This window comes from Euwallacea fornicatus, chromosome 5 (assembly GCF_040115645.1).
Source record: "Euwallacea fornicatus isolate EFF26 chromosome 5, ASM4011564v1, whole genome shotgun sequence".
In the NCBI taxonomy this organism is placed as follows: domain Eukaryota; kingdom Metazoa; phylum Arthropoda; class Insecta; order Coleoptera; family Curculionidae; genus Euwallacea; species Euwallacea fornicatus.
In genome coordinates this window covers 5043573-5068562 of record NC_089545.1, presented here as the reverse complement: position 1 = coordinate 5068562, position 24990 = coordinate 5043573, and the positions used below count along the sequence as shown (strand labels likewise).

General features: G+C 36.4%; 4 protein-coding genes and 1 long non-coding RNA gene across 10 annotated transcripts; 3 read left to right on the top strand and 2 right to left on the bottom strand.

The window, feature by feature from the left end:
- The first annotated feature begins 253 nt into the window (after positions 1 to 253).
- On the top strand, positions 254 to 2865 carry alpha-Man-Ib (alpha-Mannosidase class I b). Its single transcript, XM_066282405.1, has 10 exons — positions 254 to 492; positions 548 to 869; positions 925 to 1110; positions 1163 to 1311; positions 1365 to 1553; positions 1627 to 1814; positions 1864 to 2030; positions 2081 to 2205; positions 2256 to 2396; positions 2454 to 2865. Exons 1-10 carry the CDS (start codon positions 403 to 405, stop codon positions 2676 to 2678), a joined length of 1782 nt encoding a protein of 593 aa, XP_066138502.1. The 5' UTR covers positions 254 to 402; the 3' UTR covers positions 2679 to 2865.
- Positions 2866 to 2987: 122 nt separating this feature from the next.
- Positions 2988 to 6970, top strand: LOC136339291 (uncharacterized). 5 transcript variants are annotated; one of them, XM_066282412.1, is made up of 5 exons: positions 2988 to 3138; positions 3196 to 3278; positions 4074 to 4241; positions 6310 to 6656; positions 6714 to 6970. In XM_066282412.1, the coding sequence occupies exons 3-5, from the start codon at positions 4090 to 4092 to the stop codon at positions 6872 to 6874; spliced, it is 660 nt and encodes a 219-aa protein (XP_066138509.1). In that variant the 5' UTR covers positions 2988 to 3138; positions 3196 to 3278; positions 4074 to 4089; the 3' UTR covers positions 6875 to 6970. The 5 variants fall into 5 exon arrangements, with proteins under 5 accessions (XP_066138509.1, XP_066138513.1, XP_066138510.1 ...); XM_066282416.1 differs by lacking the exons at positions 2988 to 3138; positions 3196 to 3278; positions 4074 to 4241 and adding an exon at positions 4290 to 4442; XM_066282413.1 differs by lacking the exons at positions 2988 to 3138; positions 3196 to 3278; positions 4074 to 4241 and adding an exon at positions 4501 to 4827.
- LOC136339294 (uncharacterized) lies at positions 3463 to 4080 on the bottom strand. The gene is made up of 2 exons (XR_010732119.1): positions 3762 to 4080; positions 3463 to 3705 (listed from the first exon to the last, which is right to left on the bottom strand). It is a non-coding gene; the product is annotated as an uncharacterized lncRNA (long non-coding RNA).
- Positions 6971 to 7274: 304 nt separating the features above from the next.
- On the bottom strand, positions 7275 to 11496 carry Cpsf5 (cleavage and polyadenylation specificity factor subunit 5). Of its 2 annotated transcripts, XM_066282411.1 has the most exons (6): positions 10979 to 11491; positions 10655 to 10919; positions 9102 to 9267; positions 7731 to 7845; positions 7611 to 7677; positions 7275 to 7554 (listed from the first exon to the last, which is right to left on the bottom strand). In XM_066282411.1, the coding sequence occupies exons 1-5, from the start codon at positions 11149 to 11151 to the stop codon at positions 7656 to 7658; spliced, it is 741 nt and encodes a 246-aa protein (XP_066138508.1). In that variant the 5' UTR covers positions 11152 to 11491; the 3' UTR covers positions 7275 to 7554; positions 7611 to 7655. The 2 variants fall into 2 exon arrangements, 1 of the variants encoding a protein (XP_066138508.1); XR_010732118.1 differs by lacking the exons at positions 7275 to 7554; positions 7611 to 7677 and having other exon boundaries at positions 8337 to 9267; positions 10979 to 11496.
- A 4698-nt stretch (positions 11497 to 16194) lies between these two features.
- Positions 16195 to 23382, top strand: LOC136339488 (integrin beta-PS-like). Its single transcript, XM_066282792.1, has 12 exons — positions 16195 to 16495; positions 16713 to 16926; positions 18090 to 18264; positions 18320 to 18502; positions 19120 to 19256; positions 19419 to 19651; positions 19770 to 19938; positions 19993 to 20262; positions 21647 to 21805; positions 21862 to 22042; positions 22492 to 22760; positions 22855 to 23382. The coding sequence occupies exons 1-12, from the start codon at positions 16364 to 16366 to the stop codon at positions 23145 to 23147; spliced, it is 2415 nt and encodes an 804-aa protein (XP_066138889.1). The 5' UTR covers positions 16195 to 16363; the 3' UTR covers positions 23148 to 23382.
- Positions 23383 to 24990: the final 1608 nt, after the last annotated feature.

Genomic DNA, 24990 nt, shown 5'->3' with positions numbered 1-24990 from the left:
ATTTTAATCTAGTAATTTATATCTTTTATTCGGTGTTTGTCTATGATATAATAAATATTTTAATGTCATTCACATGTGGTTTATTATTACATCGCATTTAATTTCTTATTAATTTGAATCATGTGTTAATGATTAACCAGAGAAATAACTCCTTATGAACAATAAAAAAGCATCAGTTTCGCAACGTCGCCCCTCTCTCCCTTTCTAGTCATCATCTAGTAACGACATCTCGACAGTAGGTGGCACCAGCGCACTTATAGATCACAGCTGTTTTTGACATCTATTAGCCAAATTCATTAATTATTCTTCGAAATTGAGATAAAAGTCTTGAATGTTTTATCGGTAAGTTTCATAAATTTAGGGCTCTAAATGATAATGTTATCGGCAGAGTGAAATTTCACAATGTTGGGTCGCGGTGACCACGTCCTGTCGCTAAATTTACCCGAGGATAAGCTTTTAAACCCCAAGAAAAAACCCGTCACGTTCAAACGGGTAAGTGCGATGAGTGTTTTCGTGGAACTGGTTTTATTACATGTATCACTTACAGCGATGGAACCAGCTGTCGAAATGCCAGAGAAGCGTTATTTACATGCTTGGCCTCATTGGTGTACTCACTCTTTTTTATACCTTTTCCCTAGACTCCAAGGGTTCTGTTATATCAGTTGATAGTGTATGGAAAACTAGGGAAAAGGTTACTTTAGAGAGCCTCAAGAGTAGTCTTAGGGAGTCAAAGGAGAGTGGAAATAAGGAGCAGATTGCTGAGCCTCCAAAGGAGGTATTTGAAGTGCCACATGAGGGACAAGTTGTTAATAATCGGGCTGACAGTGAGCAAGTAGCAAAGCCCCCCAAAAACACCATCATATTTCCAGGTGTGTTACTAAAAAAGTTTGAAACAAACTTAATAATAATTAAGTTTCAACTTAGAACCGTCAACACCTCGCCAGAAAGCCATAGTCAAAGCGTTCAAGCATTCTTGGAAGGGCTATAGGCAGTTTGCATGGGGTCACGACAACCTTAAGCCCATTTCTGAAGGTTATCATGATTGGTTTGGATTGGGACTTTCAATTGTAGACTCACTTGACACTATGTACATTATGGGTTTAATGGAAGGTAAAATGTTGCTTGTAACATAAAAAAATAGCTGACAAAGTACAATTTTTAGAGTATAATGAAGCTAGGGACTGGGTGGAAAAACACTTAAACTTTGATATTAACCGAGATGTAAATTTGTTTGAAATCACAATTAGGGTTCTTGGAGGCTTGTTGAGCATTTATCATTTTACAAGGGATGAGATGTACTTAAGGAAGTCTGTAAGTTGAAGTGTAGTTTTAAATTTGTGAGGATGTTAATAAAGAATTTATAGACTGATTTGGCAGATCGGCTTCTGCCAGGCTTTGAAAGCGAGTCAGGGATTCCTTATTCTGATGTGAATTTGTTTACTAGAAAGGCGCACGCACCGCGGTGGTCGCCAGATAGCAGCACTTCTGAGGTGACCACAATTCAGCTAGAGTTTCGCTATTTAAGTTGGCTTACTGATAATCCTAAGTATGAGGTTTGTCTTTAAAAGAAAATTCCATTTTCTTTGACCTTAACTATTTTCTTATATCCTAATCGTTTATACATAGAATGTGGTGAGCAAAGTTTCCCAACTAGTGCATAAACTGGAGAAAACTGATGGTTTAGTTCCTATTTTTATAAATGCTAATACTGGACAGTTCAGGGCGTATTCTACTATAACTTTAGGTGCTAGGGGGGATAGTTATTATGAGTATTTGCTGAAGCAGTGGCTTCAAACTGAAAAGATGGTGGATTAGTAAGTTATGTATTCCAGATTGTTTGAAATTTTCACCATGTTCTTCTAGCCTTAAAGATGATTACGTCCAGAGTGTTTTTGGGATGGAGAAGCATTTAGTTCGAAAGACTGTGCCCAATGGATTTCTTTTCCTGGGGGAGCTCTTGGGGGGTTCCAAAGACTTTAAACCAAAGATGGATCATTTGAGCTGTTTCATGCCAGGAACATTAGCTTTAGGTTAGTTTATAAAATTGTTTTAAAGCCTTTTTAATGGAAATGTTAATCAGGTGTACATAATGGACTTCCCAATTCGCACCTAAAATTAGCGGAGGAGCTCATGACCACCTGTTATCAGACTTATGCTCAACAACCTACATTCTTGGCTCCTGAAATTACCTATTTCAACATTCAGGTATGTGGTTTTTGTTTTCGTGAAGCAGTGTTTAAGTTTGCCATTTCAAGGGGGAGAATTCAAATGACATGTATGTCAAATCTAACGATGCGCACAATCTTCTGCGGCCTGAATTTCTGGAGAGTTTGTTTTACATGTATCAGTTGACTGGCAATGCCACCTATCAGGATTGGGGCTGGCAAATCTTCCAGGTTTGTTGATTTTGATTAAGTTTTGGTCAGTTCATTAGAGGAAGGATGGCTTTGCAGGGCTTCGAGAACTACACTAAAGTGGCCAACGGCTACACGTCCATTGGGAATGTAAAAAATACAGCTAATGTGCGGCCCAAAGACATGATGGAATCCTGGTTTCTTAGCGAGACTCTGAAGTACTTGTATTTGCTTTTTGCTGATGATCCTAAAATGCTAGACCTGGATAAATACGTTATCAATTCAGAGGCTCACCCGTTTCCCATCGGAAAGGCTAATGCCTAGTTTTCGTTACCATTGATCAATTGACTCTTTAGATTATTGGAGTAGCTACTGGGACTTTTGGTATGGTGTGTTTAAAGGTTTTCTAGTCAAGAGGTTTTATATAAATTTCGCTCTCACATTGAGAGTTTTAATCTAATTTATTTCATGTAATAATGATTATTTATAATAAACATAAATTCCTTTAAAACGACTCCTTAACACCTTGAAAATTGAATCGGGAATTTTACCGTTGGCATGCAACAATAAATAAATCATCAAGATCATAAACGCGGTTCTCCTTGTCGCTAAACATTTCTTGCGCAACACTGGCCAAACGAGAATGGACCTCTCTCTTACAGCAGCTATTTGAATTAAAGATCCTTTTATAGTATTCAATAATTATTGTTCTGGTACAGATGCGGTCCATCAGTTTCGTGCTCTTGACTATAAGCGTCAGTGCGCGCGTTTAAGGAGTGAAAAGGTAAGATGTAGTTGTGTCGTGTGTTTTCCGTGTGTTCCAAAAGTCAAGTTTTTTTAGTTTCTTTAGTTTTCGTCGGTCCTCCGCAAGAGCCTCTTACATAGGACGTCATTAATTGATTCTCAGAGGTTACGGATAAAATGGTATGTTATTTTTTGGGGATCGTGTAATAAAAGCAAGGTTGCTATCTCCGATAAGGACGATCACTTTAATGAGAGGATACTTTCTGCAAGTGATTTCAATAACTTCTTTACAACAAGCCACTGCTTACACTTGCAGTTAACGCCGAATCTCTGCGCCTAAGAAGGTGAATTAAATCAAAATGCGTGGATTTTCGAAGCGTTTCTTTGTCTCTCGGTTAATTTATATTTCGTTCAGTTTTAAAAGGTTGAAAGATCGATATCATTTTTGAGACGGTGACAACGCATTTTTTGATCGTCTGCATCCTTTCAAATATAACATTGGAAAATTGCAACACGGCGCTTGTCTTTTGTTTCTGGTTTTCAATGGTGCTCATCGTAGTTTAATAGAAGTAAGCGTCGATTTACAAGTGGGCGGAGTTGTCGGATCCTGAAAGAAACAAAAATTATCGGGAGAAAATTTTTCAATATATAAAGGATTATTACGGCAATTAACGACGTCTCGTATGACGTTTAAGACACAATGAGATCCTAACTTCTCATGTCAAATCATTGTGTTTAGCTGCAAGCCATCATCGTCATACAATACTCTCAATTTTGCAATAATGTAAATTCAACCGCTTAACCTTTGTCCAATCAATTGTTAAACAATAAACATGCTAATTTCGAGGAAGCGCTCGCTTTTTGCCAAACTTGCTTGAAAATCAAAATTTCAGTCAGTGTTGCTACAATTTGCTCGGCATTGCACAGTGCGTCCCATAAGCTTTCTTACTGAGGATATTTTTGATACGTTTTCAGCCTCGCATAATGAGATATGAATGCAAATAAGCAGAAGATTAAGCACGGCGCACACCAACGCGGGGTGAAACTATTCTTCTTCGGGAGACCGCAAGGGCAGAAGCACAAGCACAAAAAGAATAAGTACTACGTGAGCCATCTTGACGGGGATTCTTCGCACGATGAAGGGTAAGTGTTGCATTGCCGTTGACCCGGTAGGAAAGTGCATTGTCGGCATGTTGTTTAACAATTGAAAGATGAGCGTTTTAAGGTCATTTTCATCGAAACTAATCATCTCGTTCGTCGTTTTATTTAAAGACATAAAGACGCGATTATGGGTGCCGTTAACTTAGTGGTGGATTCCAAAGTGTGTCACTTCAGAGTGCCCACGTAAGTTCATTATGACCAATAAATTACATTTAATACGCTTTATTAACCAACATTTTCTTGTTCATTTAACGCCAGAACCGCTGATCCATAATATTGAAAATGGGGCCCTTGACACCCATTCGCGGGTGTTTTTTCCCTCGGAGAAGTATGCGAGAAAAATACGCGAAATTGGTCACTCATCGGCTTTTTTTTGCGATTTGGACACACACACACACACACACATATACATATCGCCATTGTAATGGCCGTTTGGCAAGAGAGCGTGGCGAATTTCGGGCCGTGCAGAGCCAGCCAACAATATGCATAACAGCAAAAGATTAGTCGCCATTTGTTGTTCTTTAAACGATAATAATATGATATTTTCAAGTGTGCAGTACTACGAGAGGTGCGTAAGAAAGATCTAGATAAGAGTTTTGAAAAAAAAACTTTTTGGGTCGCCCGCAGTACTTTCCTCCTGTCACTTTTTGCCAGTTTTCTATATTTGTTTCTATTGGCCTCTCATCGGATCATCAGAACACTGCCGATTTTACAGTTTTTTTAAGTCTGAAGAAATTCCCTGTCTCAGCCTCACCGACAGTATTTAGTACGTCTATATTATTATTATTACGACTAACAATCGAGTATCAACATTCTCAAATTACGCTCCTGTTGCTGCGTAGAATAATAATGTTAATATTTGTGCATCAAATGCACCATGTGTTGGGTAGTGCCGTGGTTCGAATACGTGACTCTTCTGGTCATCTCGGAATTCCAAAGCTACCTGTAAGTATCTAGATAGTCCGCAATCCAACGACCCAACGGTATCGAAATAACCTCATCTGGGTACCTGAGGCAAAGAAGTGTGGTACGGTCGCTCAACCAATGGAAATCGGTACTACAACTGAAGACTAAAAATAGCCGCTGCCATGTGCTTGCATGGGACGGACCCATCGTGACATTTTAGTTTCTCTCTGCGAAACCTACGTCCGTTGATTTTTACGGAGTCTTTGTTTTCTACTTGTTCAAACAGTTTTGGGGCTTTTGTGTTCTAAAATAAGTGTTAGTTTCGGTGGTACTTTGAGGATAAACTGAGCAAAAATGGACGGATACGACTTTGATTACATAGACAGGTACGAATTCTGAACTATAAAGAAGTTATAAAGACTGCTGATGTTTCTGATTTGATATTTTTCAAATCGATTGCTTTATGCAGTTTCTGTCTCGAAGATTTTTTCGAACATCCGGCAACATCACCTTTGTTCCCTGCCTTTAGCGTAATACTAGAAGCTAAGGCAACCATCGTTGATAATTGTACAAGTCGACGCTGCCACGTTTTTCACAAAATCAGTTTAAGTTAGTGACACGCCTTATTTGTAAGACCACTTACACGGGACGTTCCAAATCAAAATGCAACTATTCTAATAAAATTTGAACAATATATACGAAGTGGATTCACCATCGATCTTCGAGAGAACGAAAGTCCCAATCGATTAAATAGAAAGAAAGTTGCCATTTTTGAAATGTTTACATTTTATAAATACAACTCTTTGCGTTTGGGACATTCGTAACTTTTGAATGTTTTGAGTTACGACGAAACGGTTTTTACATATATTTTTCAATTAGTTTTTCAAGACAAATTATAATTCGAAACCTGTCAAATTTTGACGTATATTTTACTAATGTCATATTTGTAAACTATTCTTTTACAACTGATTGGCAATACATAAAGTCTGACCACGCCCTCTATAGAAAAAACTTAGTTGGAATCGACATTTTGAATGTGATGAAATATTATCTTGGAAGGACAAAAAATATACTGATAATTATAACACCCGTGCGGCAATATATAGATTGACTAAATATTGCTACTTGTCTTCCTTGTTCCCAGGTCTATAATGTCCGGAGACAGTCCGATGCACAACAATCGGACGGCAGATGCATTCGATTTTGCCTCTCCTAATCAGCCGGTTCGACCTCAACTTCTGGATCCTAAATCGTTGTCCAATGCAGAGCCGGTGGCAACCACCAGCAAAGATGCTGCAGTCCAAAGTGGTCCTCCAGATGAAAAAGGGGCCAAAGGCGAAGTTCAGGCCTCCGTCCTCGTGGAACCTGGAGGTAAGGACGAGAATGGGGATTTTGGGTCATCTACATGGTTAAATGGCTGCGACAATACCGTCGAGGGGGAGAACAATGTGGAAAGGAGGAACAATAAGGACAACGACGGAGATTACCACGGTATGTAAATAAAATTAACACGGGGCTGGGAGCGCTATGTTAATTATTTGAATTTAGGAAAGGACAAAAAGGACAAATTCAGGAAAAACGGCAACATTGACCGGCTGGATGGGGTGTGGGTGCCTAAGGAAGAAAAGCAAAAGGAAGAACAGGAGGACAATTGCATAGTGAAGTGTCTGTACGTCACGATGACGTGTTGTGAATGTTCCATTATGTGACCCAACAAGTATTTTAATTTCGCCCTGTATATTTTAGTTTTACACGTATTATATCATCTTTACAAACAAAAAAGAAATAGAGTATTGTAAATACCTCCCCCCCTTTATTACAATTCCATTTCCTAAAATCTCATCCCCCAATATTGTTGGGTCTCTCACCCAAGGTATGTATTGCAATGTTTCTATTCTCAAAAACGACCTTATAAAAATCTAATTGGAAGTGATTTGCGTTCCTAATAAATCATTAAATCGAATAAACAGTATTGTTAAAAACGTCACAGAACATTTCCTACATACAATGATTCCATGTTCAGATGTGTTTTTGTCCCCTCTTGTTTTCACTCACTCAATTAGAAATTCTTCTAGATATTTTCTAACGGAATAAAATCTACTGCTCGCATTACAATTAACCCAGTTTATTTACAATACAAAAAGAAACTATTCATAAATTAGGGATGCAGGTTCCTCAAATCAAGATGACAAGTTTTCACTTAAAATAACGCACTTAAGCTTAAAAGGAAATGTGTGGTTTTGCAACAATTAACACTGTTACTTATGGGAAAAATATCTGCTATGAGCTTCTTCGATATACACTAAAATGAAACACTAATAAAACTAGTGTAGAAGGTGGTCGGTGTCCCCTTTTCAGTCACGTGATGAAAGACTTCTTAAAGTTGACCCTAGAAGTTAAAACAATTTATGTAAAATGTTATATTAACAAAAAAAGAAAAAATACCAATTTTAATCAGCTTTAGTTACTCGCAGCCTTTTCCTCAGGAGATCACATGTAGATAAACTCGAATCTATAAAAAAAGATCAAGTACTACATTTTGAATTAAAAATGGTTTAATCTTACCGGCACAAGGCCTGCGGTAGGGAGGAGATTATCGGCCCGTAACCTTGCGAATTGTCATAAAGTTCGAATAAGGGAGCGGCCACCAGTTTGTAGTTTTTTGGCACCGCAAAAAGCGCTAGAAATGTGGAAAATTTAGAGTTAAAAACCACGACTTGCCGTTAGAAAATTATGCACAAAACCAAAAGGCGAATTGGTCATGGTTACAAATCAAATTATATGTTGTAGATACAGAATTTGAAAAAAAAATTACATAAGTGGTACAAAGGGGGCGCAACAGTTTATTTGTTTTACAAATGGAATCAAAAAACATACATATAAAATGTATATCGATATATATATTTGTATACGAACAACCTTAATCGGAAATCAAATGAATTTGTCTGCTCAGAAAGGCCTTCACTTCCAGGGTGGAAATGACAAAATTTCCGATTTTGTAACTGTCGCTATTGACGTTACAATGGATAGATACGACACTTAAACAAGATATTCTGTATATTAATTACCTGAAGTGTCTTTTCCTCCCTGGTAATTTGGCAATTGTGCTTGTGATGAGATATCAAAAAGAGTTCTCAGAAACCGAATAACATTTTATATCAATAAACTTACTTGTAAAACATTGGAAAAAGGACTTTTACAAATTGTCTTAAAAGTCAAATTTTTAACGACTTTTGTGACGCCAACAACGTTTCAATTATTGCAAACCAAAAACACCTTATTTTAAGACACATTTTTACTAAATATGTACAAACGACTGTAAGGAGAACTATGGACTATTAAAGTACACAATTTGCAGTGTAAAAACTACTACAAAATCCCTTAAAAAAAGAAAACGATTTTTGAGAGGCATAAATATAAATGTTCACGGAATTTTGCTTTTTTTTGGGCGGAGATAATGCCTCTTAAAAATCAATAGTTCTGTATGACGGTAATTAATTAGGGCCAAAATAGCTTCCCAATATGGAAAAACATAGAATGATACCCTTAAGTAAATTTTTTTACATTTTGTATTTACTACAAACAAACTTAAGTGGGATAAGTATCATCCTATACGGATAATAATAATTATTATAATAACCCGGATTTCGTTAACTACTGGTTACAAAATGATGGCGACTTTGACTTATCTACTGGGCCAGCAGGTGTGACAAAATGGCCGTCTGTTTGACGCATAGTGAAACGACTATTTTTGACATAAAACTTGAACATAGTAGCAAAGTCAGATTCGCTCTTTATATTGACAACCCCGCCTATATGACATTTTGTGCTACAAACAAGGTTGCCAATACACTGAAAAAACAAAATCAAATACAGTCTTCTTATTCCGATCGGGACGTATAAAAGAGAACTACGATTAGGTCAAAAATACGATACCCTTTTCGTGGAGTTGGACCAAAAAGAGGCGCTTATGTTCCTTGGGTTTGGTGATGTGCGGCGGTATGTACGGGTACTGCGGCGGCTCGAAATTGGGGCGCCACCAGTTACCTATGATGTCTTCAATGTGCCACTCCTGTTTGACGCCGTCGAGACGGCCAAGGGTCTGTAAAATGGCACAGAAAATTGGGGCGGGACTGTCAGTTTAACGTGTGGCGATTTTTTGGTCCTCTCTGCCTGGGAATTTTTATTCATGCTACGGAAATTTTGACAGCAGACAGAACCTACTTAAACATGATGGCTTGTCAGTAGGTATAAGTATGCTAAACACCTTATATCTTTTAAGTTTGGAATTTTTAGCGTTTACGCAAGAATAGACGCAATAAATCTGTAGTAATAAAATTATGTTTTATTTTGTGACTATTTATTCTTAATTTCATCCCCTATTCGCCGCTAATAATCAATTACGATCAATGGAATGGTTGTAAAGAAAGTTTTCTTGCATTTTGTAATTTGATTACTTCCAATTCATAGTACCTATTCCTGCGCAAATGCAAAAAAAATCCAAATCTAAATTACTTCCCGTGAAAGTAAATTGTCAATTAAATCCATTCCTGCATACTGTATAGTGACACAGGGAATAAGGTTACAAGTAATAGTGTTGAATTCAATCTAATTAAAGAAGCCCATGTTTTGGTGGAGTGTCTAAGATTCTAGTTTTGGTATAAGGGAAAGTAACGACAAACATTTTGGGTTTAGTCAATTCAATAAGGCTTTCAATCAGGTATCACAGTTCAATAATGGATGGAACTCAAAATACCGGCGCGGGAGGCATTTGCCCATAAGATCAAAATGGCATCACATTTTCAAAAGAATTGTATCAATTCTAACACTTTTGAAATCATAATTTTGCTTGTACTCTATTCCCCATGTTTGTGAATAAATCCTTGTTTTGTTTGAGGGAAGATTCTCTCATATTTGTCTTCTGCGATTAACTTACATACATGGTTTTAAAAAAACCTCTTAATTAGATAAAGGCAATAAATTAATAAATAAGTAAATCCCCTTCTATCTCCCCTACAACATGGCACAATCACCTTAGAGTAAAGTCACAAATTGAAAAGTTTTACCCCTAATTTTTCTCATAGAGTTGCCAGTTTTTGCCTAACACAAAGATCTAAACATTTCCATTAATTAAAATCAATCACAGCGAGAACAGGTAACAAGAGCTTTCTTGACTGGTGTTTTAATCATACATCAAAGTAACTAAACCATCCCATTTTAATACACGTTAACAACCCAAGATGTCACTCTAAGTGAATTTTTGGGGCTTAATGATGGGCGAAATATCCCGCAATTTACGCACCTTTACAACAACTTTTTTCAACTGGAATAATTTGAATTTAACAAGTAAGCAAATGACACATGTTTACATATTAAATTTCCCCTATGAATTAAAAATCACAAACAATAACAATACTCTTAAGTGTATGTGTAACCTAAGGTAACATCACCACATAATAGATCCCCGAATATGAATCCTTCTCACTTACCTCGGTTAACAACCTCTTCAGCCCCTCCACCTCGTCCTCTCCAGGGTTCAACTCGCCCCCTGGGAGCTTAAAAAAGGTGGTTCCGAGCTGCAACAGCAGCACGTGAGGCAACCCATGCTCATGCACCAATAGCACTCCTTCCACACTGCGCCTCATTCCAATCTTTTCAAACTCGTCTCTCATTCTCTGAAACCTCGCAGGTACTGAGGGGTCCCGCTCGAAAAGTGGCTCTTTGGTGCCAAAAATGTAATTGGTGAGAGGGTAGCTGAGGTTAATTAATGAGGTAAAAAACTATTGTGGCTTTAAGTGATTCTTAATATTTACAGTTTGATTATTCGGTTGACTGCTGTAATTGGAGTGAATTTATTTTCTGCGACGGTGCTGGTGGGAGTGGAATTTTGTGAGTTTCTCCTGGGCCAACCGCTGCCACCGGGTCCGGCCATGTTATTCTGTTGTTGTAAGTGTTGGGCTTTTACCTGGGACGAATTCATGGCCATTATGCGTTGGCATTCGATTTGAAAATCCGCGGAAAGCCCTTAGGCGCCTTTATGGGGGCCTTTTATGTTGCTTTATTAGAACCTGGATAAATGCAGAGACTACCGGGAGTGAAGAAGGGGCCACGCCAACGCTCGGTAAATCAATAAACAGACTGCGACATTGTCAAATTGTCACAGAAAAAAAAATTAAGATTTAGTTTTAGAAGGAAGGAGGGTGTTTGAGGGGAGGTTTAGCTTAATGCGGTTCGAAATAATTCTTTTTTATTGAGACAATCTAAAATGTTGCTAAATGTGTGCTTTTTTAGTATTTCTTTTACAATCCACTTCAGAGATTACGGTATTTTCGTTCGATATGGCTTCGTCGCAGTAATGTCAATGGTTAGCAGTCAATCTGGTAGCTTCCAGAAGCGTGGCTTTCGCTGTCTTTGTTTACCGCGTAGAGTTATATGAAAAGGAAATGTGTGCGAGTGACTGACATAGATGACAACGTGCTTGCATCTGCGAACTGTTGAGGTACGGAAGTGTCGCGCCAAAGCGATAACGTTTGAATAGTTACAATTAATTTTATTGCATTGTATTTACTTAAAATTGTAATTTAATATTAAATTAATTCATATAGGGAAGGAAAGAAATCCTATGGTTTTTTTAATTTCAAAATTATTTTAGTCTGGTGCAAGCACTTTTACATTAAGTATAATTCGTGTCAATTTTGACACGTATACGCACAATTTTTGACAGCTTCGAGACTTTACTGCGATTAACAGTTGCAAATAAATTTCAATGTCAAATCTTTATGTTGATACAACATAACATATTTTATTTTTAAACGTTTATCAATATCTATCTAACTTTACCTATGCAGGGTGTCCGAGATAGGGAAGGCCACTATGGGGATCTTGGAAACGGCTAGAGATACAGATTTGGTTAAATGGGAGAAAAGTTGCGTAATCAAAAGCCTAAAAAAATGGCATTTAGGAATGCCGAAACATATTTTTTTGTTTATGAGATGTTTTGAAAAAACTTGTATTTTTCGACTTTACTAATTTCTTTGCTAGCGTTAATATTGGACCTCTACCAAAATCGATCGTGCTGCTCTACAGCAAATTTTAATGCCCTTTAACGTGCCATTGTTAGTTTTTAAATCCGATGTTTCGTTTTTGTTATCATCGGAATTACCATCAACTTTCGATATTAGATTCTGAAAGCCCTTTTTACACTGAATTCAACGATGTAGAACACTTTATGGTTCAATTGCGTTTTAGTATTTTTTCGGCCTTAATCAAGAAAATTCCTATTACGCACCTGTAAATAGTTTTTTAATTTTTAATAATAAATAAAGAACAAATAAAATTAAATTAACAGAAGACCTGCAAATTAAAAAAAACAACAATAAACGAGGAGAAACATAACTGATAGAAAAATTATTAATTATTACATAATAAATTGAACATCGAACTAGTTTGTAAGTAACCAAGTCCTCGTCTTTTGTACTTTGGCTAAAAGCTAAATTGCGGGGCACTCAAGACATAAATGTGCATCGGAGGTGATTCTTGGGTATCGGAATTTCCCACCATTACCTTTGGCGGTGGTCGTAATTGGGAGTGCCATCACGTCCCGTTCGGGATAAAGGCAATATTCGGGTCACGGGATAATCTGCCCATTGGCTGCCAGACCTGGCGGAATGGGCATTCCTCGGGTGAAATGCGCTCCGACTAAGAGTACGCCTATGTCTGCTGACCATCAGCTTCCACTACTTAAGGGCTGGAAATTATTATTATCTTCATTCCTGTCACGATTGTCACTCATCAGTTGAAGGCGGATCGATGCATCGCCAATCCACAATCATAATTCATGTTCTTCATCGGAATCGCGATCATTCAACCCAATATTTCTGCAACTAAGTCTTAATCATAGTTATGTGTTACAAGTCAGTTAATAAACCGTGTTAATGTTTAAAGGGTTGTCTTAATTCCACGACTTTCGGGAGATCTCACGTGTTTACCTTGCTAAGTAGGTATCTAGTCCATCCTGGATTCTCGTAACCAGAAGTACAACGTCGGTACTTTGAACCGACAAGTATTACAAGTAGTGCTCGCGTGTAAGCGCTCTCGTACAATAATTCGCGGGTGGTATCTCCAACCTCCAAGGAAGGAACCCTTGCATATCGAACAACAGAGAGCATCCTGAGATTTTTGACACGTTTTAATATCATAATATTCAAACAAAAACCTTTCTTCGCTTTTTTAAGCTTTGTTCAAATGACTTCCCGATTGAGTCGTATTCCCAAGCTTCACGGGATTGACGCGAAATTACGACTTAGTTCGAAAATATATTAAAGTTTACGTATCGTCGACCTCTATCGTTCTTATTAATAATTTTTTGCAGCTATCTGCAAGACAATTATTCCTCCACAGACAGAGACATAACTAGAATTTGGGAATGAAGTTATGGAGATTTTTTCTCAATTTAAGTAAAGATCAAGAAAAAATATTCAAATTTGTTCTGGCCATTGCGCCAGCTATCAGTTCTATTTATTACGGTTGAAAACTACACTATAGTCACAAATTTTAAATTAATAGTTCAAATTTTTACATACTATTTACACGGAAAGATATGTGAGATTGCCATCACCGGAAGAAAAATCGCTTGGCTGCAATAATACTGATATCGTTATATAACCACCCCATACAGACTTATTGCTTTAAAGGTGTAAACATATACAGTCACCCAAAAAAGTATTCATACAGCCGGAAAAAAATTCTGCAAACCGTAACTTTTGATTGATTTTGTTCAAATGTTGTATAATGAAAATTCAAACCGAAACTCAATTTGCGTAATTGAGCAACTTTTGAAAATTTAACTTTTAGAGTGCTTTCCAGCGTTTAAAAAAAACTCCGTTTTGAAAACTTCTTGTGTAGGGGATTTTTCTTCATATACCCTGAAAATTTGATTAAAATCGAACAACAAATAAGGGAGTTGCAGCCTTTCAAAAACGCCAAAGAGTGACGATTTTCGCGAAAAATTACGAAACTTTGACATTTTTGATGACTTTAAAAAGCTGCAACTCCCTTATTTGTTGTTCGATTTTGATCAAATTTTCAGGGTATATGAAGAAAAATCCCCTCTACAAGAATGTTAAAACTACATTGAAAAATTTCTACCGCACAAGAAGTTTTCAAAACGGAGTTTTTTTTAACGCTGGAAAGCACTCTAAAAGTTAAATTTTCAAAAGTTGCTCAATTACGCAAATTGAGTTTCGGTTTGAATTTTCATTATACAAAATTTGAACAAAATCAACCAAAAGTTACGGTTTACAGAATTTTTTTCCGGCTGTATGAATATTTTTTTGAGTGACTGTAAATCTATAGCTGAATGTTACGTTTAGAAAATCATACATTATCTTAAGTTAATATCAAAGATGCCGGAAGGGATTCAAACTTTATATGTGCTTATTAATTACAGTCATAACATAGACAAATAGATTTCTTGGTATTACTGACAATGGTATTTTTGGGGCATAAGGAGGGGCTCAAACGAGCATGGTAGTTTTTAGTTCTTAAGCTGATGTCGTAGCCGAATTGACTCAGCGTGTTCAGATCGTAACTCATTAAATAATAAATTATTTATAAAATAAATAATTATTTTTCATTACGTTCACGATCCATCAATAAAATTATATCACGGAAAATGTTGAAGTTTTTAGGGACATATGTATATAATCCATGGAAACGCTGACGACAACATCCATTATCAAAATGCCTTGATTCTCATTAATGCTTTGGAAGAAGCCGACATTTTTTTCTATCTGCAGGCACGTATTGTGCGAAAAAGTCAAAGAATGTTATTGAATGCATTCGTCTTTAGAGTTATCCCGACGAAAATCATCTTCTATCTGGAGCCTATGCACGATTGTGTTATACTATAGATCAATTTTGCGCCAGAGCTTTTGAGACGTTGGCGTTTGAGACTGCAGATTCAGCTTAAGTCGTTTAGTAGGATCTACATTGTGCCAATTTTTTATTGCTAAGCCAGTGGTAACAGCAGTTTCTCACATTAAGCATTTCTTGTAAATAAAGTGATACTTTTAGAATTTGTTCAAAAACGCTATTTTTTATTTACATCTCAGAGGCTTTTTAAAAACTTTTTTCATGAAATTTTTTAGAATTATTCTAAACGGGCAAAGAGGATCTTATGTGGTAGTGGGTCATATTAAAGCAACGCTTTGGGGTAATTAACTCGGGCGTTTTGATGGGTGCGCGCACAGGGCCGCTCTCGGCTACGATGCACTGGACCAACGTAAGACTGAATGAGACGTGGAAGAAAACGTCTAAAGCGAATTCTACACTTTCCGGTCATAAAAACACCATACCGGATATATTGAGAAGTTTTTCTTTGTGAGAAAATAACAATAGTTGCCACACTCGCTTGAGTGCAGGAAATAAGCTTTCACACATGTCATGCACAATTTTTTTCCAACCGTTTGAAAATAAACAGAAACACTTCAATGACATACTTCGAATGGTAAATTGTAAACTTTTGGGCGCACGCTCATGTGTGTGGAAAGCGCACTTTGCACACGCGGATTAAGAAATCATTATATTGGCAAGAAAAAATATAACATATTTTCATTGTCGCCTGATACCTTACCTGATAAATCAGTGACCTAAGTGCAGACCACTCGTATAACCCATGAGTATTCGATAACATTACAGGAAACATTAATAGATCTTTCCAATGATTCATATGTACTGATTGAATTTCCGTTCTCGCCTCGTTTAGCGGTAATTAAAAACTTATTACTAACATTACAGGTACCTACCTAAAGTACGAACTTAAGGAATTTACTCAAGGCAAAGACATAATATGATCGCAGTTAGTGGTGCCTAGTGGAGTCGATGGTCAGGACTCCATTTAGTTGTAATAAATGTATAAGAAAAGGAGAGAAACGGATAACTAATAAATAAGTGAATCATAAGACTTAGCGAGTAGTGGTTTCTTATCAGCGCAATAATTTCCGCTTTAAACAATAATACGCGATGTGAATATATTTTAAAAACCCAGACGTGTATCACATACTCTTCCGGCGTTATTGTCTCAAGCAAGCAGTGTGTGTGTATAAGTCAATGTATGAATAATGGTGAAAGTGAAATAGTGTTGGAACACTGCGATATGACTCCCTAAAAATTAGTATTTCATGAATGATTGACGTAAAATGAAATTTTACACTTTCTATCTGGTGATCTCCCTTTGGATATCAAAAATGTGCGAAGCTCAGGACTGCGAGTCGAAGGATACGTGCGATAAGTGCATACAAGAGCTTGATTGCTTTTGGTGTAGTTCACCGGTAAGTTGTAGTTTCTCACGATCGCAACAAATGAATTTTCTAAAAGTACAAAAATACATGATAAAGTGCTCCGTCAATTAACGTATGAAAAGTATACTTTACACGGGCCTGTTAGTACGCAAAGTGTGGTAAGTCAGTTCATATTTGCACGACTTGTTAATTCGAAGAACTTAGCCATTCTACTTTAGACGTCCGGTATTAACATAAACTTTTGTAGAAATCAGGGACGACGCACTGTCTAAGTCGATCAGAGCTGAGTTCGTGCAACAATGAAGACACTGAAGATCCCAAAAATAGTTTTAAAATAATAGATGCGAATCAACTAACGGAATCTGAACAAATCAGCCCCCAAAGAGTTCAACTTCGATTGAGGAAAAACGAATATTATGAGATCAATTTTCAATACAGACAGAGTGCAAATTATCCAGTAGGTAAGAAAGTACGACAAAGTCTATGATATGGACACAATTCAAATTTCAGCGGTTTTGGTTTTTGTTGCTTCGTGTATAATGGAAACGACGATGTTTTCAGATTTTAGGAAATTGAATTGATTTCTTTGCGTTTCGCCAAAAACGTCAACGACGAGGTTTTTTCATGCAAATGATGTACGAGATATGTTCAAAAAATAACGGCAATTTTGCAATTTTGTCTGCTGCATTAATTCTATTTATGCGACTTTTCGCCAGTTGTGTTGGTAAACATGGCCCTAAACAGTGTGTAGATTGGTAGGCATATTGAAAATTTTACCCTCTTGACAATTTTCAAAAAGATTACATTATGTTCGACGCAAGCGGCGAGTTTTGAAAAACGACTTAAAAAATTTGCATTAAATTTTGTCGAAACAATCAATAAAGGGTAAACGCACAAGTTGAACGAGGTTTACATGAAACAATTCGAAAAGATTCCCAGATTGGGACGAAATGATTCATGGCTTTGATGATGCACCCGCTCATAATCCATTCTTTGTTCGTGAATTTTCGGTCAAAAAAATACTGTAATGATCAGCAACCTTCATATTCGCCAGATGTGGTTCCCTGCGACTTTTTTTTATTCCTTAAAATGAAGAGAACTACAAAAGGTCGTCGTTTTGCAAGCATAGAAGAGATTAAATGCGCGTCGCTGAAAGACCTAAATAGTATTCCAAAGTTCGAGTTTCAGAAGGGTTCTCGGAATTGGCGAAAGCGCTGGCATAAGCGTATCTTACCTAAAGGGGACCATTTTGAGGGGGATAAAATTGACGTAGTCGCATAAATAAAATTCTTTCTAAAAATTTAAAGATCTCCTTTTTTTTCTGAATATACCTCGTAAATAAATGCTGGTTTGCAATAATATAGGGAGTGTTGAAAATAATTTAGTTAAGAAATCTTCAGTACTCCCTATCAAGTACTTCTATCTTAAATTAAAGATAATTTGGTTTAAAACGCAGTCGATTCAGAGAGATTTTGTATAAAATTTTAAAAGACGCAAGTAGAAACTTCAACTGATTATGCTCCCTCAGAGCCAGAAAACTTTTATATTTTTTCTTTATAACCTTTGCGGCAATTGATTTATACATGTTAAAAATATCCCGCATATAGAAATATGTTTCGTATAGACTTATATTATATAATGGACCTTTCCAACTCGATGTTGGCATCTAAAGACAAATTAGCTACCCTAGGAGGGAAACTCGTAGAACAAATGCGACGCAAAACAACCGACTTTCTTATTGGATTTGGAAGTTTTGTAGATAAGCTCACTTTACCCTTCGTTAATACGCACCCCAAGACGTAAGTTGCTATTGAATAAATTACCATGTTTCATTTAACATTTTCTGCACCGTAGACTTAAAGAGCCTTGCAAGAGATGTGCCCCTCCATACAGTTTCAAGAATCATTTGTCTTTAATCAATGATTCCACATTATTTTCTAATGGGGTCAAAAACACTCAGGTTTCTGGAAACTTAGATTCTCCTGAAGGAGGCCTGGATGCTGTCATGCAAGCCATTGTGTGCAAAGAGGAAATAGGGTAAGTTTTTTTGAACATATGTATGTTTAAAGCGCACAGAGGAAAATCCAAATAGAATTTTAATTATGCATTTAGTTCTCATTGTGTATGGGAAGATACACCTATTTCACAAAAATTTACCCTCACGCCTGGGCCGCGTTGGTGAACAGACGAAAACTCATTGGTTCCTTTATGCTGCCAAATCGATGAACCAGATTTAATTTATTTTCACGAAAGAACTCTTACAAGATATTCCTTTAGATGTTTCTTGACAAATATGGTTCTTACAAAGTGGAGGATCTGTTCACTTAAATAGTTTTTTGAATGGTGTCTTTTAGAAACCAGCCGTAGTGGTGCTACTCTACAGACACCTCGGTCGCCCAATCTGAAACCTTTCGATTTTTATTTATAAGGTGTCATGAAGAACATGATGTACACCAACGAAATACGTAATGTCGAAGCACCTTGTAACTGTGTTGAAGCAGCTGCTGCAATAATTTCAAGACAGGGTCTAGATCTCTGAAGTTATGCCGATTTCTACAACCAATCCATATGTGATTTCTGAAACATCAATAAAATATTACGAAAAAAACTTTACTGTTGTCTTAATTAAAATAATATTTAATTTGCTCTTTCAGTTGGCGGCCTAATGCTAGACACCTCTTGGTAATGTCTACAGATGCAGAGTCGCATGTGGCTGGAGATGGAAAATTGGGAGGGGTGGTGGAACCGAATGATGCGACTTGTCACATGAAGAATCATGAGTATACTCATGGTAAGTGAATTTGATGAATATGTTTCTAGTAGTCTAGGTTAAAAGCTTAAATTTTCGTATTTGATCAGTCTTAAAGTTAGTGAGGTATTGATCAGACTGATTAGTGATCCAAGTATTTTCTTGGAAAATTGTCACAAATTCATTGTTGAATTATTGTTTTAGGGCTGGTATACGACTATCCATCAGTTTCACAAATTAACTATGTGGCTCGCGAGAATAACATTAATTTAATATTCGCCATAGTATTAAATAGCTCAACAGAATCTAAGGCAAGACAATCAGCGTCTTCGAAAAGCTTCTACCAGGCATTATCCACCGTGATTGAAAACTCGAAAACTGGTACTCTTGACGAAAAGTCTGATAATGTCGTCAAGTTTATTTCGGATATTTATGATGTAAGTGAGTTCACTGGATTTTACGTGTGGAAATTCAAACAAACTTCATGCTGGTCATCCTTTTCTTGAATACACCGTACTGTGTAATATTTCAAATGTCAACTTATTCACGTTTCAGGAAATCAGAGACTCAGTGAGAATAACTTCCGATGCTAATAAAAATGAAGTAGACGTAAACATAACGGCGAGTTGCGCAAGTGCCATTCCTGGTGGATGCACTAACGTGAAACCTGGGCAAACCATAAACTTCAAGGCCAACATAAAACCACTAATGTGCAGCGAGGACGGTAACGTTTCGAACTTTGGCGCAATTAAAAACCATTTTATCATAATCATTGTAGCCAATTTAAACAGAAGAACTATTACAATTAAACCTGAGGGACTCGAAGATAAGTTGGTTATTGAACTGGAGGTGTTGTGTGACTGTGGGTGTGCCGCAAATAAAAAGCAAAAAGACGCAAATTGTAGCTACCAAGGCGATTTGGAATGCGGAATTTGTCGTTGCCAAGAAGGGAGATTTGGGGCCAACTGTCAATGTGACTGGAAGGATAGCAAAGGAGAAGATCCCAGTCTATGCATTAAACCGGGAGGAAGGGGCGAAATTTGTTCAGGTAGACATCAGCTATATATATATAGTGTGTCCGGCTTAAGGATTTAACACTTTCGTAATATCTTTATTTCTTAATCGATTTTGACGTTTTTTTTTTGTTAATTAGATATTCAAAATGCGCATTCGTCTAATGGATACGATCCCTCTTTACTCATAATCATAACCAATTGGGTGCATTTTTATGGGATCAAATTTCGGAAAATACTGTTAGGGCTTTTTTTGGGATAAAAACGAAAACATGTTCTTAATTAGAATAACCTAAAACTTACCTGTTCCGATTTTCATTTTTCTACTGTACAGGATTTTCGAGAAAATCAATAAAACATGTTTTTTTACGTAAACAAATTTTAAAATTGGCAAAAAAATTTATTTTAACAATAATTAACTAAATTTTGATATTTTCAATCAACCCCCCAAATTCTCGTATACATTTTTCAATACGTCGACGATTATTTCTCAGTACTTTACTTAGTTATTGTGGAGTTATGTTCTGACAAGTCTCTCTAATACGCGCACAAAGCTCTTCTCGGGTCCGGGGTCTTGTGGCATAAACTTTATTTTTTATTGCTCCCCAAACGAAAAAATCCATGGGTGTGATATCCGGAGATCGTGGTGGCCAACGATTAAGAGGACTATTTCGTCCGATCCAGCGATTGGGAAAATAACACCAAATGGAGCAAAAAAAAAAAAAATTATTTAGCGTATTCTGTAAAAACGCGAAGACTTAGTTATGAACACCCTACCACCATTCAATAGGTAGTTAAAAATTACATATCCTGGTAAGTTAAAAAATATAGCATCATATTTAAATTAATCAAATTATAGTCACTTAAAGATCTTATTTGATTAGTATTAATTTTTGCTCATCCTGTATAAAATGGCAAGTTTATCATGACTGGGATATAAAATATGATCTATTGTTACACTACACTCTAAATTACACTTGCATAACTTAACTACTTCCTAAGTGTTTAAAACATGAAAATTAGATCAAATTTTGATAAAATTCAAATTATTTAAAAAACCTTAAGTTTTAGGTATAGTAAACCTTATTAAAACACTTATTTTGATCGGAGAATCCAAAAATGCTATTATATAGAGAGGGTTCCATTAAAAAAAACACAACTTTGATACTTTTAGGGCTTTTGGGACACCCTGTATAATATGAAAATAATTTTCAAAAGTAATCATAATAGATCCCCATAGAGCCCAAAAGTGAAACCTTTTGAAAGCCTCGTATTTTAGCCACCATATTCCGCGCCGTATAGCGTGAATAACCCTGTATACATATATTTTATAAAATGTCTTTTCCCTTATTTAAATTCTTTATTTTTTTACTGTCCGCACACGTCAGCGATGTCCACATATTATTATTACATTTACAGGACAAGGAAAATGCATATGTGGCAACTGTCAATGCAAAGTTGTGCCTGATTTTAACGGACTGATCTATGGGAAATATTGCGAATGTGATGATTTCAGTTGTCCCCAAAAATGTTCCGGCAAAGGAACTTGCGACTGCGGAACTTGCAGATGCAATAATGGTTAAAAAGAAAAAAACAAAAAATCAATGTGTATGCTATAATGGAGCTTTTCTTAGGGTGGACCGGACCAGGATGTGATTGCAATACTGACCAAAGTCAATGTATGGCTCCTAAAACTAATGAATTGTGTTCTGGACACGGCAATTGCGTTTGCGGACACTGTCAATGCTACACCGAAGGGGACGAGAGGTATTCCGGAAAATACTGTGAACGATGCACAAATTGCCCCGAACAAAGGTAAGAGGTATGCAGTGAAGTTGCACGCTATTCTTAGTTAAAACTAACTTAAAGACCTAGTTGTAAAGAAGTAGGTTCAGCTGAACTAGAATTGAACTTCAAAAAAACTCTCTTACGTTGCGCCACTGATGATTTTTCCCTAAAAACATGATCCATTTGTGCAATTTACATTATTGAATTTTCGCACATGTGTGATGAATATTGAAGTCTAGATTGCGTCCAACCCACTCTTCTCCAGTGTCGAGTGCAAATCTCGTGCAAAACTAGTTTCACTAATAGAAAAGCTGTTAGTCAAAGGTAAACTGTTATTCGAATGGTTGTTCCTAGACAGTTTTAACTGAGATTAGTGCGCACCTCTACCTTTTCAGCAATCACATACCCGAAAAATCTCCAAATTCTGTCTCAGGCGTGATTTAAAGAATTTCGAAAACTTTTTCTTATGTAATTAGATGTGACGAGCTGAAGGATTGCGTAGAATGTCAAGCATATCAATCAGGTCCATTGGCAAACTCCACGGTGTGCGCGAACAACTGCACTACGTTTAGTACCCAAATAATTAAAAAACTAGATGAAACAACCAACAAAGGAGGACAGAAGTGCAGAGTTTTAGTAGAAGGGGACTGTACTATACAGTTCGAATATAGTTACGACGAAGACGACAATCTAGTCCTAGTGGCTGAGGAGAACAAAATTTGTCCGTATTTACCACAGCACCTAGGTACCTTGTTACATTACTTGTGAATCTTATCACTATACACAATTATCTCATGATCATAAATCTAATCATTATTTTCATCGCTTAATCCTTTCAGTGTACATCTTGGGAGTGATTGCTTCAGTCCTACTGGTGGGGATAATAACTCTGATTATATGGAAAATAGTGACTACAGTTCACGATAAAAGCGAATACGCTCGATTTCTGAAAGAACGAGACAAAACCACATGGAGCAATGGAGAAAACCCCCTGTATAAACCGGGGACTAGTCACTTCCAAAATCCGGCTTACAAAAGGGCGAGTCAGAGAATGTCTACTGTCAATCAAATGCCTAAGAAAATTGAGGCTGACTCTAATCCAAGTCAATCTAGCCAAATAACTGAGAAATAATAATTCTGCCCTAGGTCTCTCAAATTATTAATGTATGATGTGGTTCGAAGGACTGTTAAGGTTATATACAGCCTGAGTACAGAGTTCCTTACAATTTAGCACTTACTCATTATTGTTAGTTGAATGCATTTTTTTAAATAATACAGAACATTTCTTTTTACTGGGTGTTCATCGTAACAGTTATCGTGTTTTTTAATATTTGGAACTCAATAAAGCTATCAGGTGTTTAACTTTATTCCGCAAAATCGCTAGAAATGTAACTAGTTACAGCTATTTATGCCGGCAACTCTCGTGTCAGTGGTTTTTCAAGGTAAGTTATTGATTTTCATCTTACCTACCCAGTTATCGTATTTACAATATTTATAAATGCTTTTCGATGTATTTATTTATTGTGGATGTAACGAAAGATCAGCAGTGGCTTTCTACAACTTGATATTTCGACCTTTCGTGTTACTTTTGAATGTGATGCCAGATTTCCCGATTTTTTCTCTTATTTATAAATATCTACAGGGTCATTTAGATTCGACGCTCGTCGCTGGGATCTCAGTAACCATAAGAGATACGAGTTTGGTTAAATTGAGACAAAGTTGCGTAATTTGGCTCAATAAAATGCCTTTTCAAAATTTGGAAAATTTCGATTACTTCCAGAGGTATCCGTAAAAAAACGAAATTTTGAAGAAAAAAAAACGTTTCTTTTCTTTACTGAGATTATGTGAAGAGATAATTACAAAGGAATGATACATCGTAATTGCAACTTATTCTCTTCTATAAAGTAGCGTTATCATATTTGAAATCTCACGTTTAGGTTTCCAGCAACCATCATCAACTTGGTTTTTCCTTATGGGCGCCATCTTGAATTTTAACATTCTTAAATTGAGTTATTTTCTTTATTACGACGATGTATTACGTGTTAAGGTTCAGTATTTCAGTTTGATGGAAGTATTAAAAAAAAATGATTTTGCTACGAGTACTTTAGAAAACTTGACTTTGATGAAATGATGTATCACGCGTAAATGTTTTCTGAAATTTACTTACTTAAAAGTGAACTTAAAAATAATAAATAAATAAATATTTAGGGAAATGACAGTTCAACAATATCGAATAACTAACATGTCAATTATGTTTATGTCATTAACTGTCGTCAAAGCTTGTTTTTCTTGTTTTCCAAAGCACTCTTAGCAAAATCGATTTTTTCTGACACTTTGATTAAACTGAAATACTGAAATTTAACACGTGACAGGCCGTCGTAATCATAAAACATAATTAAATTTAGAAATGCAAAAATTCAAGATGGCGCCCACAAGAAAAAGCAAAGTTGATGATGGTCGCAGTAAATCTAAATGTAAGATTTCAAATATATTATCACTATTTTGTAGAAGAGACAAAGGGGCAATTATGATGTGTGGTTCGTTTTAAATTATCTCTTCAAATAACCTCAGTAAAGAAAAGAAACGTTTTTACAAAATTTCTCTTTTTACGGATATCTCTTGCAGGAATAGGAATTTTTCAAATTTTAAAAAGGCATTTTATTTAGCTCCAAATTGCGTAACTTTGCCCCAACTTAACCGACCTCATATCGTTACTGATGATCACACAGTTACTCAATGATCAGTGTCGAATCTGGATAACCCTGTATAATGCAACGAAGTTTTTTCGAGACGGAAAAGCCGAAGCAGGCACCTTTGGCAGCTGCTCTGCTTTCCTCCCTTAAACAAAAACACCGAAGTTCGATAAAGGTTTATTAGTCATATGTTCGCAACATATAAAAATGACAGTCTATATGTACAGACACCAGGTATCTGTGTAATAAAAATAGTCTTAACATTTATAATCATAACAAGCC

What these genes read in the sequence shown, in the direction of transcription:
- LOC136339488 (XM_066282792.1), top strand. Translation starts at nt 16,364, where the DNA reads ATGAAATTTTACACTTTCTATCTGGTGATCTCCCTTTGGATATCAAAA. An exon ending in GAATCATGAGTATACTCATG is followed by an intron (nt 19,257 to 19,418) that starts GTAAGTGAATTT and finishes TTATTGTTTTAG; the next exon opens with GGCTGGTATACGACTATCCA. An exon ending in ACAAATTGCCCCGAACAAAG is followed by an intron (nt 22,043 to 22,491) that starts GTAAGAGGTATG and finishes TTATGTAATTAG; the next exon opens with ATGTGACGAGCTGAAGGATT.
- alpha-Man-Ib (XM_066282405.1), top strand. Translation starts at nt 403, where the DNA reads ATGTTGGGTCGCGGTGACCACGTCCTGTCGCTAAATTTACCCGAGGAT. An exon ending in CATTATGGGTTTAATGGAAG is followed by an intron (nt 1,111 to 1,162) that starts GTAAAATGTTGC and finishes TACAATTTTTAG; the next exon opens with AGTATAATGAAGCTAGGGAC. An exon ending in ACTGAAAAGATGGTGGATTA is followed by an intron (nt 1,815 to 1,863) that starts GTAAGTTATGTA and finishes ATGTTCTTCTAG; the next exon opens with CCTTAAAGATGATTACGTCC.
- LOC136339291 (XM_066282412.1), top strand. Translation starts at nt 4,090, where the DNA reads ATGAATGCAAATAAGCAGAAGATTAAGCACGGCGCACACCAACGCGGG. An exon ending in GATTCTTCGCACGATGAAGG is followed by an intron (nt 4,242 to 6,309) that starts GTAAGTGTTGCA and finishes CCTTGTTCCCAG; the next exon opens with GTCTATAATGTCCGGAGACA. An exon ending in CAACGACGGAGATTACCACG is followed by an intron (nt 6,657 to 6,713) that starts GTATGTAAATAA and finishes ATTTGAATTTAG; the next exon opens with GAAAGGACAAAAAGGACAAA.
- Cpsf5 (XM_066282411.1), bottom strand. Translation starts at nt 11,151, where the DNA reads ATGGCCATGAATTCGTCCCAGGTAAAAGCCCAACACTTACAACAACAG. An exon ending in GGTCCAACTCCACGAAAAGG is followed by an intron (nt 7,846 to 9,101) that starts GTATCGTATTTT and finishes CCACATTTCTAG; the next exon opens with CGCTTTTTGCGGTGCCAAAA. An exon ending in CTACCGCAGGCCTTGTGCCG is followed by an intron (nt 7,678 to 7,730) that starts GTAAGATTAAAC and finishes CTTTTTTTATAG; the next exon opens with ATTCGAGTTTATCTACATGT.